The 13760-nt window shown below is 40.9% G+C and overlaps 2 protein-coding genes and 1 long non-coding RNA gene across 7 annotated transcripts in view; 2 read left to right on the top strand and 1 right to left on the bottom strand.

Moving 5' to 3' along the window:
* Positions 1-3938, top strand: part of TASOR2 (transcription activation suppressor family member 2) — a 124388-nt gene extending 120450 nt beyond the window's left edge. For all 5 annotated transcript variants that reach the window (XM_075857493.1, XM_075857489.1, XM_075857490.1 and 2 more), the window contains one exon: positions 3125-3938. In XM_075857493.1, the coding sequence (XP_075713608.1) occupies positions 3125-3131 (7 nt within the window). In that variant the 3' untranslated portion in view covers positions 3132-3938. The remainder of the gene's footprint in view (positions 1-3124) is intronic.
* Positions 3939-3946: 8 nt separating this feature from the next.
* LOC142749446 (uncharacterized) lies at positions 3947-12753 on the bottom strand. Its single transcript, XR_012882411.1, has 2 exons — positions 12388-12753; positions 3947-4045 (listed from the first exon to the last, which is right to left on the bottom strand). It is a non-coding gene; the product is annotated as an uncharacterized LOC142749446 (long non-coding RNA).
* Positions 12184-13760, top strand: part of FBH1 (F-box DNA helicase 1) — a 175528-nt gene continuing 173951 nt past the window's right edge. The window contains exon 1 of the mRNA XM_075857497.1: positions 12184-12506. Within this exon, the coding sequence (XP_075713612.1) occupies positions 12396-12506 (111 nt within the window). The 5' untranslated portion in view covers positions 12184-12395. The remainder of the gene's footprint in view (positions 12507-13760) is intronic.

Here is a 13760-nt window from a genome sequence, read left to right as displayed (position 1 = left end):
AACACAACTCGTTTCGAAGCAGAACTGGCTTCTTCATCAGGTGTAGTACAGACTATAAAATTGTCAGGCAAAAATATGCTTTATTTAAAGGGCCAAAGAGAAGATGACAGATCTAACTATTACTAGTCTGTGGCTTCTCGGTTGAAAGGTCGCAGACATTGGGTCTGATTGTTGAAAACAAGAGAAAATCGATGGCCTGGAAATGGAGTAAAAAATATTATGGCTACACATTTAAAAGTATATTGAACTAAAATTAAAGTCAAAATCTTTAAAATGGTAATATTTGGTCGAGCCATAAAATGTCCAAACAATAGTAATCGTTAGATCGGTCATCTTCTCCTTAGATTTTAAATTTGATCATCTGTACGCATTGTGTTTTATGTACAGTATATCTATTAAATAAGTAAATGTATCACGGAGACTGTCCGTTCATTTCAAACGGAACAAAAGAATCTTCCCAAGCCGGCTGTGCCAGGGTGATTATCCAGACTTTTCCTCTGTGAACTTCTTGATAACTCTGGACAATTCTGATCCAGACCGGAATCTAGGCGGCAACCATTGGTGACCGACAGCCCATCGGGCTAACAATTGGAAAAAAAACAAGCCGCCTTGGACGTTGTGCTCCCAGCACAACGATATCAGTTCAGCAGCTTTGACCATCCTCGAGCATATACACCTTGTATTGTTTGATGCACTATGTACGCTGTCTTTTTTTTTTTTTTTTTTCCGTTCATATATAGTCTCCTATACACAGCATACAGAGAAGATCCATTACAGTTAAGAAAATGGAGGGGGCCTGATAAGTGGGGAAAGAGGCATTTTACTCCGATGTATTACAATGTCTAATACATTTGCTTGTACTATTGATTTAAAGCGTACCTCCACTTTCAGTGGAAACCTATTATAGTGCAGTAGTGTGCACTATGATCATTCCTCTAAATTGCTTGTATTAGACATTACACAGTCTATGCTGCTGCTAAAAGCAACATCGCTGTGCTGCCGGCTGCTCATAACTCTTCAGTGGGGAGCCAAGGAAAATACCAGGATGCTCTGTCTCCATGTCTAGAATGCTATAGTGCTGGCAGCTGCTCTGAATGCGGGAGCCATGGAGACGAGCAGGGCGCTCTGTCTCCATGTCTAGAATGCTATAGTGCTGGCAGCTGCTCTGAATATGGGAGCCATGGAGACTACCAGGACGCTCTGTCTCCATGTCTAGAATGCTATAGTGCTGGCAGCTGCTCTGAATGCGGGAGACTACCAGGACGCTCTGTCTCCATGTCTAGAATGCTATAGTGCTGGCAGCTGCTCTGAATATGGGAGCCATGGAGACTACCAGGACGCTCTGTCTCCATGTCTAGAATGCTATAGTGCTGGCCGCTGCTCTGAATGCGGGAGCCATGGAGACGAGCAGGGCGCTCTGTCTCCCACTGAAGAGTTCTGAGCAGCCGGCAGCAAGAATAGCGGATACAACAGATTTAGAAAAACTATTACTGTTCACTCCTGCACTATAATAGTTTTTCACTGAAAGTGGAGGTACGCTTTAACCCCTTAGTGACCACTAATACGCCTTTTTACGTCGGTCACTAATGGGCTTTAGGCTAGGCTGACGCCTTTTCACGTCAGCCTAGTCTAAGTCCTGCACGGGTCTCCCGTGCAGGCAGGAGCCGGGGCTCTGCTGTCTGATGACAGCTGAGCTCCTGCTCCAATGCCCGCGATCAAAGTTTACTTAGGTCGCGGCCGTTTAACCCGTTAAATGCCGCCGTCAATAGCGACCGCGGCATTTAACTTTGTTTACAGCGGGAGCTCACTCCCTCTGTAAACAAAGTTAAATGCCGCGGTCGCTATTGACGGCGGCATTTAACGGGTTAAACGGCCGCGACCTAAGTAAACTTCGATCGCGGGCATTGGAGCAGGAGCTCAGCTGTCATCAGAGTGAGGAGTGAGCTCCCTCTGTCACCCATCGGCGGCCCGCGAATGCAATCGCGGGTCTCCGATGGGGTGTCATGGCAGCCGGGGGCCTGATAAAAGCCCCCAGGTCTTCCCTGGACATATGCCTGTTAGGACGCGCCAGAGGCACGTCCTAACAGATTGCCTGTCAGATTTACACTGACAGGCAATAATGCTCTGGTATACGAAGTATACCAGAGCATTATAGCAGCGATCGGAATATCGCACAGTAAAGTCCCCTAGTGGGACTAATAAAATAAGTCATCAAAGTGAAATAAAGATTATTAATAAAAAGTACAGTAAAAAAATAAATCCATTTTTTTCCATAAAAAAAAAAAGTACATATATGTGGTATCGCCGCGACCGTAATGACTCCATTAATAAAGTTAATATGTAATTTAAACCGCAAAGGGAACACCGTAAAAAAAAAAACGCAAAAAACCATGGCGAAATTGCAATTTTTTTCCATTGCCCCCCAAAAAAGTCATAATAAAAATGAATCAATAAGTCCCATGCACCTCAAAACAGTACCATTCAAAACTACGTCTTGTCCCGCAGAAAACAAGCCCAAAAAATCACTACATTGATGGAAAAATAAAAAAGTTACGGCTCTTGGAAAGCGACGATGCAAAAACAAATAATTTTAGTTCAAAAGTGTTTTTATTGTGCAAAAGTCGTAAAACATAAAAAAACCTCTACATATGTGGTATCGCCGTAATCATACCGACCCATAGAATAAAGGTAACATGTTATTTACGTCGCATAGTGAACGGCGTCAATTTAAAAACGCATAGAACAATGGCGGAATTTCAGGTTTTTTTTATAATCCCCCCCCCCCCAAAAAAGGTTAATAAAAGTTAATATAAAAATTATATGTACCCAAAAATGGTGCTATTAAAAAGCACAACTAATCCCGCAAAAAACAAGTCCTCATACAGCTATGTAGACAAAAAATAAAAAAGTTATAGCTCTTTGAATGCGACTATAGAAAAACGAATAAAATAGCTTGGTCATTAGGGCCTAAAATGGGCTGGTCACTAAGGGGTTAAGCAATGTTATCTATTATAACAAGAGTTACAATTTTTGAAAAGAACTGCTGGGATTTTTAGTATATGTTTTCTATGTGGAGTGTTTATTTCTAAAGTATTACATTTAAACTTTTGGTTTTTCTCTTCAGGTCATGATGCATCAGAAAAAAAAAATCTATGCCGGACATAAGACTTGCTATGCTTTGTGTGTATAAACAAAACCATCCGAAAATGCTGGTCCCATTCATAGTAATGTGACCGATGCAATTTTTGCAGTTACAACTTTGCTTTGCACTTGCTTGTTTTTTTTTCTGCACAAATTCCTGATAAATCGTACTAGTATACAGAAAACTATAAAGGTATACAAGGATAAGACTGTTTTGTATGGATCTGTATGGGATAAATACAACTTTGTTCAGCACTACAGATAATTGAAAAAAAGAAAGCCACATAAGTTTTTCTTGTTTTTGTTTTTTTGTTACTGTGTTTAAAAACTAAATTATTTGCTTTCTTGGATATTATAACATCAAAATCATTTTTAGCAAAATATTATTTATAAACCAAAATATAAATGTATATCTCCGTTTTAAATACCTTTTTTATTTTTTGTTCTAGTAAGCTCTGTAAATTATTGTATGCACAACATTCAGCTATAACAAATAGCTTGCAGACAAGGTAATGTAATATAATGTATGCTACAAATCAATACTTGTACATTGATCTGTATTAATGGAATATTTACTTTATTTTTCCTATTTTTTAAAGAGGTCAACTTGACAGTGAGGTTTCTAGTAGATTTTGTAAATATAAAGGGCATATAGCGCTGGGAGGAGGACCCTTTCTTGAAACTGTCTTTTTTTTTTTTTTTCTAGGAAAATGTACAGTACATGTAACAGATTACTTTATTGAACTGTTTAAAAGAGTCTTTGAAACAATTTTATAAATAAAGTGTGCTCCGTTCAATGTTGGTATTTTTTACCCAAAGTTCTTTTAATGGTTTTCTGTCTTATTTGATATCTGCTTAGTTGATGACACAGATCATAGTCCATTCACTCCTGGCAGGTGTACGCCTGAAAACAAAAATTTTTTTGAAGTTATACAAAAATAACAAGACATTGGAAATATTACATTTTACACATTTATGAGATCGCAAAAAGCATAGAGATTTAAAGTTAATCTAAAAATCTATATAAACATACATGCATTAGAAACATATTGGATACAAAATGAGATAATCATAGTATCAGTAATTAATAATGTAACCTAAGTTGAACTTCCATAAATTTACTTTTGCTATTTTATACCTATCCAATGTTGAAAAGAATAAGTAAATAAATCATACAAACAGACGTAGAATCCCTGCTCTAGGATTTAAAATATACATATAGACCCTAATAAGCTTCTATAAGGTCTTTCTATAAGGGAAGCTGTGAGCCGTTAAAAGCAAGCCATTTAGACCATTTGTAAGTAAATGCCTGTGTCTTATGTAGTCTTGTGAAAATTAAGTGTTCCATAATACAATTATACTGAACCTTGTGCAAGATTCCTGCTTTAGTCGGAATAGAGGAGCTTTTCCATCTCTGAGCAATACTTGTTCTCACTACAGTTAGTACATGAGCCACAACCGTGCTATTCTCAATGCCTATATCCTCTAGTTTCAATGAAAGCAGTGCTACTTCCGGTCCCCAAGGAACCGGAAAACCAATTATGCTGGTTCCAACTCCACCCAACGCTTATTTTTATCATATAACCACCAATGTTTTAATTGGTCCAGAATAGCCGCATTATAATAAGCAACGATATTTGGATATCCCAGACCTCCTTTAGCTACAGGCAAATGCAATATTTTTGCTGCAACCCTTGCCTTCTTCCCATTCCAAATAAATCTTGTGAACACCATTTGAATATGTCTCAAAATAGATTTGGGAATTGGAATTGGTAGGTTTCGAAAGTAATAACGCTTTTGGAAGAAGTAGCATTTTAGAGGCTGCAATACGGCCCATCCAGGATTAAGGAAATCTGGAGTAGGATATAATGTCCTTGTTCAAAGCCTGCAGTAAAGTGTTATAGTTAACCGACATCAACTTACCACATGGGTAAGTAAGAGAAATTCCTAAATAAGGAATTACTCCAACACATTTAAAGGGAAATTCCTTTTCTAATTGCAACTGTGTATAATTTGGAATACCCATATTTAAAATTAAAGATTTTGATGTATTAATTTTATAATAACTGATCTCCCCAAATTCCTGGATGAGTTGGAGTACATGAGGCAAGGTGTCGCCATGAGAGGACAAGCACAGTATAACGTTATCTGCAAAAATACCTATCCGATGTTCAGTATGACTTATGGAAACTCCTCTAATACAAGGTGATATTTTTACGGCCGTAACAAAAGGCTCCATCACCAATGTAAATATCATGGGTGACAAAGGACATGCCTGTCTTGTACCGTTGGTTATAAAAAAGGGACTTGATAACGCGCCTGTGCTATAGACCTGAGCCGAGGGAAGGGTATACAGGGCCATAATGGCAGATAAAAAAGAGCTCTGGATCCCAAACTTCCGCAATACCTCCCTTAAATACCCCCAATGAACACGGTCGAATGCCTTCTCCGCATCCAGGGTAAGGAGCAGAGAAGGCATCCGCCGAACCTCAACCTCTTGGATAATATTTAAAAACCGTCTGGTACTATCCACTGTTTGTCTCTCTTTTACAAATCCCACCTGATCAGGACTAATCAGCTGGGGGAGAATATGTGCCAATCTACAAGACAAAATCTTTGCATACATTTTTAGGTCTGTATTTAACAAAGAAATGGGTCGAAAATTAGAGGGGACGTCCAAAGATTTGCCCGACTTAGGTAAGGGGACCACAAGGGCCTTTAACATTACAGAGGGAAATGCTTAATTTTTAATTACCTCATTAAAAGTTTTGACCATATAGGGTGCTAGGCTTGTTTTTATAATGTCTTAAAATATTCACTAGTAAGCCCATCAGGCCCAGGGGATTTATGGGCTTTAAGTGACATTATAGCTTTAAGGATCTCTCCCTCCATTAAAGGTATAGAAAGGCTTTGTAGTTGAATCTGAGAACTGGAAGGGAGATGTAATTGAGCTAGAAAGCTCTTAATATTATCTAGTTGAGGCTGCACAGTGAGAGGGTCATTTCTTAAATTATAAAGTGATTCATAATATTCGGCCAAAGTGTTAGCTATCCCCCTGGGATCCATTATACGGTTTTTTTTTTCCGCATTATACATAAATGGAATTCGAGATTTTACACCCCGTGCTTTAAGTTGCCTACCCAATAATGCCCCAGCTTAAGTTGCCTACTCCAATAAAATGTCATTTTTAATTTCCGTAGGGCCCAGTCATATTTATAAATATTCAACTCATGTAATTGATGAGTAAGCTCCGTAAAAAATAGTGTAGTACCGTGTTAGCCAGAGACAATATGAAATGTTAAATACCTTTGTGTCAAAAAAGACAAAAGTATAATAGGTATGATACCTTTTTGAGTAATTGATCAGTAAGCTCCGAAATTTTGGCTGCCTGTGCTACTGAGTAAGAGTTCTTATTTAATCTATGTAAAGTGCTTAGCCTAAGAAGTAGCTGACTTTCAGTATTTTTTGTAGATTTTTTAATATGTGAGGCAATTTTGATAAAATGGCCTCTAATAGTTGCCTTATGGGCACACCACACAGTAGTATCTTTAACTTGGCCATTATCATTGTGAAAAAAGTATTTCTCTAACTGAGATCTGGATTGAGAGGCATATTTAGGATGAGTGAGGACAAAATTATTTAGTCTCCATACAGACTACTGCGGCGGACTGAACTGCTCTTGTATAGACAATGATATTGGTCAGACCATGCCCCAATCTAAGCATCCTATCGAAACAGAATAAATATGGTTTAAAAGATTCCTATCAATAAGAAAAAAAATCAATTCTAGTATATATTTTATGAGGATTCGAAAAAAAAGTGTCGTCACGGTCACTATAGTAATGCACTCTCCAAATATCAAAAAGGCCATGTTTGTGTAATATGGAAAAAGCCGGAGTAGGCTCTTCACATTTTACAGTAGATGTAGAATCCATAGTTTGCCATAATGTCAAATTAACCTGTTAGTGACCGCCAATACGCCTTTTAACGGCGGCCACTAACGGGCTTTATTCTGATGCATATGCCTTTTTACGGCACTGCATCAGGATAAAGTAAACAGCGTAAAATCTCCCTGCTCTCAGCTGCCAGAGGCAGCTGGGGGCGTCCCTGCTCTGCCGGGTGAGATCGATATTAGTATCGATCTCACCCGTTTAACCCTTCATATTCGGTGCGCAATAGCGAGCACCGCATCTGAGTGGTTTTGGAGAGAGGGAGGGAGCTCCCTCTCATCCCACCGACACCCGGCGATACGGGGGCCTAATAAAGGCCCTCAGGTCTGCCTGTAATGAATGCCTGCTAGATCATGCCGGAGGCATGACCTAGCAGATGCCTGTCCGTGTTAAACGGACAGGCAGTAATACACTGCAATACAAAAGTATTGCAGTGTATTACAATAGCGATTGGAGAATCGCATATTAAAGTCCCCTAGTGGGACTAGTAAAAAAGTTTAAAAAAAAGTTTAATAAAGTTAATTTTAAAAAAAATGTGAAAAAAAATGAAAAACCCAGCGTTTCCCCTTACAAAATGCTTTACTATTACAAAAACAAAATAATGTAAAAAAGTTACATATTTGGTATCGCCGCGTCCGTAACGACCCCGACTATAAATGTTTTACATTATTTAACCCGCACGGTGAACGCCGTAAAAAATTTAATAAAAAACTATGGAAAAATTGCGGTTTTCTGTGAATCCTGACTTAAAAAAAATGTGATAAAAAGTGATCAAAAAGTCGCATCTACTCCAAAATGGTACCAATAAAAGCTACAAGTCTTCCCGCAAAAAAAAAGCTCTCATACAACCGCATCGGCGAAAAAATAAAAACGTTACGGCTCTTCAAATATGGAGACACAAAAACAAATAATTTTGAAAAAAAAGCGTTTTTACTGTGTAAAAGTAATAAAACATACAAAAACTATACAAAGTTGGTATCGTTGCAATCGTAACAACCCGCTGAATAAAGTTATTGTGTTTTTTATGCCAGACGGTAAACGCCGTTGATTTAAGACGCAAAAAAGAGTGGCGAAATTTCAGGTTTTTTTCTATTCCCCCCCCCCCCAAAAAAAAGTTAATAAAAGTTAATCAATAAATAATATGTCCCCCAAAATGGTGCTATTAAAAAGTACAACTTGTCCCGCAAAAAACAAGACCTTATACAGCTACGTCGACTCAAAAATAAAAAGGTTATAGCTCTTGGAATGTGACGATGGAAAAACTTAAAAATGGCTTGGTCATTAAGGTTTAAAATAGGCCGGTCATTAAGGGGTTAAAGTCACCCACCAATATCAATGAACCCCTTTTGTATTGATTTGCCAAATTAATCATCTTTCGCAGAAACCTGTCTTGTTTACAATTAGGGGCATATACCGACAGGATAGTGTACTGAATATTGTTCAGAAGACAATTTAACAAAACATAACGACATTTTCATCCACAATTTCAGTCCCTTACTGCTATGGAAACCCCACATTTCTTACCTACCGCTGGGGCCGAAAATATATGTGGAAATTTTTTATGTTTGGGTCTATAGGCATCCTCTTTATTAAGGTGTGTTTCTTGAATACATAACACATCTGCTTGAGAAAGTGAGGCCTCAGGCCATAATTTAGAACGCTTAAAGGGAATGTGTTGCCAGCAAAACATGTTTTTGTTTTTTTTAATTAAACATTTAGTGTGTAGTTGATTAAACATTGTTCAAATTTTTTTTTATTTTTTTCACGAGTTAGGAAATATTATAAATTAGATTCTAATTTATAATATTTCCCAGTGCTGGTCACTAGATGGAGCTATTCCCAAAATTGCAGCATTGCTGCAAAATTGGGAAAAAAAGCACTCGCTCTAGTGAGCTCTGAGAATCCCCCCCCCTCCTTTATCCTGGCTAGTGCCGGGATAAACGAGGGGATTGAATGGTCTAACCTCCTACACTGTGCGTCGCCATTTTTTGAGCTAACACACAGTGTAGTAGGTTTACATACAGTAGTAAACACACACAAACACGAACATACATAGAAATCTCTTACCTGCTCCTGCCGCCGCGGCTCCCTTCGGCCCGTCCGCTCCGTCTGCTGCCGCTGGTTCAAGTGCACAAATCCGGAAGCCGCGACCGGAAGTAGTAATCTTACTGTCCGGCCGCGACTTCCGGTCCACAGGAAAATGGCGCCGGACGGCGCGCATTTCAAATTGGACTGTGTGGGAGCGGCGCATGCGCAGTGCCCACACAGACGGCGTACACAGAAGTGGATGGGACGGGCCCCGTTCGCAGTCCCTATGGGACTGTGGCTGCCGTATTCCATGTCTGTATGTGTCGTTAATCGACACATACAGAAATAGAAAAAAAAATGGCAGCCCCCATAGGGAAGAAAAAGTGAAAAAATAGAAAAAAGTAACACACAAATAAATAAAAACGTTTTTAATAAAACACTAACATTAAACTAACATGAATTTTTTTTTTGTGGTGACACTGTTCCTTTAAATGGGGAGTTTAACCCCTTAACATTATGTGAAACAATTTTGAAGACAATTCCTAACAAAGGATTGTTTACACCTAATTAAACGCCTAGCTCTTAAGAGAAGGAGAAGTCTCCACAACAGCATCAGTACTAATTTCGTACATAATGTTTACACATTTTCCGGAAGTAAGATAAAATATTATCCATGAGCAGAAGAACCACATACTACAACATAACAAAAAAAAAAAAAAGAATTAGTAATAACAAAAAAAAATTATCGGGGTTCTTGGCGTTCCCACACCAAGAGTCCCCACACATAGTTACATTCTAAAGAGGGGTCCAAGTAGAACATACCTGGAAAGGAAAAAATATAATCTGGAGTTCATGGCTTTTAGCTTCATGCCTTTATACAGAGCTACAGAAAAAAGAAGGTAAGTTGAAACACCCTCCTCCATACAGGAATCTACAAATATGATTCAGAGTAAAGAAACATTAATTAAGGAGGAGTCTTGGTATTACGATCTACAGTCTCCCACTCCTTAGATAAAGTGGAAAAAGCCGACCCAGTTCTTTTGGGAGGAGATCCAGGGGCAGTCATTAACCCCCTTTCTTGACATAGACGCTCGGCATCCCTTGGAGATGTAGCCACAATTTTTGTTACATCTTTTGAAATGACCAGTTTAACTGGGAATCCCCATTTGTACGATATACCTTGATCTCGAAGAATCTTAGTACTATGAACAAATGCTCTCCTCTTGGCCAAGGTGGCTGCAGAAAGAGCCGCAAATATGGAAATCTGATGAAATCTTGCAGGCAGGGTAGGTTCAGAGCGCGATGCCTCCACCAACTTTTCTTTAATATGGAAAAAATGAATACGTACTATGACATCTCTCGGAACTGTGGCAGACAGACTTTTTGGCTTTGGTAAACGATGAGCTCTATCAATGGTTAAATCAGTAGGAGAGGCAAATGGTAGTAAATTCTTAAAGAAATACACTATATATTCTGATAGTTGATCTGCCTTAATTTGCTCAGAGATACCTCTGAACCTCAGGTTGTTCCTCCTGGAACGATCCTCAATATCAGCAAGTTTTGCTTTAACAAATTCAAGTTCCTTTTCCATAGCCGTGGATTCATCCACAAGGTCGTTATGGGCTGTAGTAAGCTCAGACATTTTATGCTCTATATGGGAAGTCCGTTCTCCTATTGAAGTGACCTCCGTTTGAAGTTTCCCCATTGCTTTAAATAAATCAATATGCAATGATTTATGCAGATCTGCCAACAAATTTTTAATGGTGGCTACAGTGACAAGATCATCTGAACCAGAATCTGCATTATACTGTAAGGGGGAGGAGGGAGAGCTTGAACTATCATCCCCAGGGGCGTAACTAGGAAAGACTGGGCCCCATAGCAAACTTTTGACTGGGGCCCCCCCTCCCCTGGGTGTCACACAACCCCCCCCCTTGTAGATAGTGCCTTTTTTTTTACAGCTCCCCCCCCCCCTGTAGATAACGCCATACAACCCCCTCTGTAGGTAACGCCATACAACCCCCTCTGTAGGTAACGCCATACAGCCCCCTCTGTAGGTAACGCCATACAGCCCCCTCTGTAGGTAACGCCATACAGCCCCCTCTGTAGGTAACGCCATACAGCCCCCTCTGTAGGTAACGCCATACAGCCCCCTCTGTAGATGGCGCCATACAGCCCCCACTGTAGATAACGCCATACAGCCCCCTTTGTAGATATCTACAGAGCAAGCTGTATGGCGTTATCTACAGGGGGGGCTGTATGGCGTTACCTACAGGGGGGGCTTTATAGCGTTACCTACAGGGGGGCTGTATGGCGCTAACGCCATACAGCCCCCCCTGTAGGTAACGCCATGCAGCCCCAACCCCCCAAAAAAAAATCAGACCTACAGTGTGTCCTACAAAAGACATGTATCCCCTATCCATAGGACAGGGGATACATGTGTGATCGCTGGCAGCGATAGGGAGAATGGGGGACAAAGTCCCCTGAAGTTCTCCATGACTAACCTCTGACTTCCGGCTTCTGCGCAGCTCAATAAAAATGAAAGGAGCGCTGATCACGCATGCGCATAAGCGCGACCGGCGCTCCATTCATTTCTACAGAGCTGCCGACACAGAATGTGATGGAGAACTTCAGGGGACTTTCGGTCACCCGTTCTCCCTATCAATGCCAACGATCACACATGTATCCCCTATCCTGTGGATAGGGGATACATGTCTTTTGTTTAATGGCAGAGCGGGGAGATACCTAAAGGACCTGTGATGACGTTTTCAGCATGTGACCGGGACAGGAGGGGCGGAGTTTATCAGTGAAGAGACCTGGTGGATGAAGGACCTGTGATATCAAAATCACGAGACCACTGTATCATAAGGAGGAGGAGCTTAGAAGTGGGAATAATGAGCTCATGTCATGTGAAGAGGATCACATGACATGAGGGTCGGATCTCTGTGAGGGAGCGGGGCTCCTGTGGTGTGTGAAGGTGATGATCACGTGACATCAGGGAGCGGGGGTCTGAGGGGGCGGAGCTCCTATACGCTGTAAAGTGATGATGATCACGTGATATGAGGTACGGAGCTCTGTCTGGGGGCAAGGCCAGTGACGTAACTACCGCCCGTAGCAGCCATAGCGGCTGCTAGCGGAGCCTCCGGCCATGGTGGGGGCCCGTGCCGGCGGGCGACATGGGCCCCCTCATGCCGCGGGCCCCGTAGTTACGCCACTGATCATCCCCCAGAGTTATAGGCAAAACAGAGACAGAGGAACTGTGTATCGGTACCTGAGCACATGAACAACCACGTGCAGCAGCAGCAGTCCCACATTCCGTCTCAGCCAACGATCCTGGACATGCAGGAGGCCCCAGAGTTGGACTTCAAGCCGGGTCCAGCAAGGCTCCAGGTAAGAGGAGATCCCCCTCTGCTTGAGTAATCCTCCGATGCCTTTGAAGCTTGTAAGCTTCAGAGGGTTTTTCCTTTTCCGGCCTCTCACCATGCTGTCTTCTCTCCCCCTGTTGTCAGGTAGCAGATAAGGGGCTAAAGCAGTACAAAGATCTGCAGGATCCATACGGCTAATGAGCCGGGTAGTGCCGCTTAGTAACCCGTTCAGCAGGAGCTCAGGAATCACACGTCCGACCTTATGCACTGAGAGCCACACCCCCGAAAACAACATTTTTTTACTTTATTGAAAAACTTTGGTTGCAGAGCTTGTCAAACCAGCACACCATAAAAACGTATTTATTGAAAGATATGTCAACAAAATTAGTGTGTGAATATGTACATCATACATTATAGCAAACAAGAATTATTCTTCATTTATTGTAGGATAGGAAAAGCAGCATACTTAAAGAGGCTCTGTCACCACATTATAAGTGCCCTATATTCTACATGATGTGATCGGCACTGTAATGTAAATTACAGCAGTGGTTTTTATTTAGAAAAACGATCATTTTTGATGGAGTTATGACCTATATTAGCTTTATGCTAATTAGATTCTTAATGACCAACTGGGCGTGTTTTACTTTTTGGCCAAGTGGGCGTTGTGAAGAGAAGTGTATGACGCTGACCAATCAGCGTCATACATGTCTCCCCATTCATTTACACAGCACATAGCTATATCGCTATGTGCAGCCACATAAACACACTATAACGTTACTGCAGTGTCCTGACAATGAATATACATTACCTCCAGACAGGACGTGATGTCTATTCACAATCCTGTCACTTCTGTAGCGTCTCTATGATATTTAGGCTGGATTCACACAAGCACATTACGTCCGTAATGGACGGACGTATTTCGGCCGCAAGTCCCGGACCAAACACACTGCAGAGAGCCGGGCTCCTAGCATCATACTTATTTATGATGCTAGGAGTCCCTGCCTCTCCGTGGAACTACTGTCCCGTACTGAAAACATGATTACAGTACGGGACAGTTGTCCGGCAGCGAGGCAGGGACTCCTAGTGTGTTTATGTGGCTGCACATAGCGATATACAGTGGAGGAAATAAGTATTTGATCCCTTGCTGATTTTGTAAGTTTGCCCACTGTCAACGACATGAACAGTCTAGAATTTTTAGGCTAGGTTAATTTTACCAGTGAGAGATAGATTATATTTAAAAAAAAACAGAAAATCACTTTGTCAAAATTATATATATTTA

Source organism: Rhinoderma darwinii, chromosome 3, assembly GCF_050947455.1.
Source record: "Rhinoderma darwinii isolate aRhiDar2 chromosome 3, aRhiDar2.hap1, whole genome shotgun sequence".
NCBI classification, from domain to species: Eukaryota; Metazoa; Chordata; class Amphibia; order Anura; family Rhinodermatidae; genus Rhinoderma; species Rhinoderma darwinii.
The sequence above is the reverse complement of the archived record's forward strand: the minus strand, read 5'-3'. Positions and strand labels throughout refer to the sequence as shown.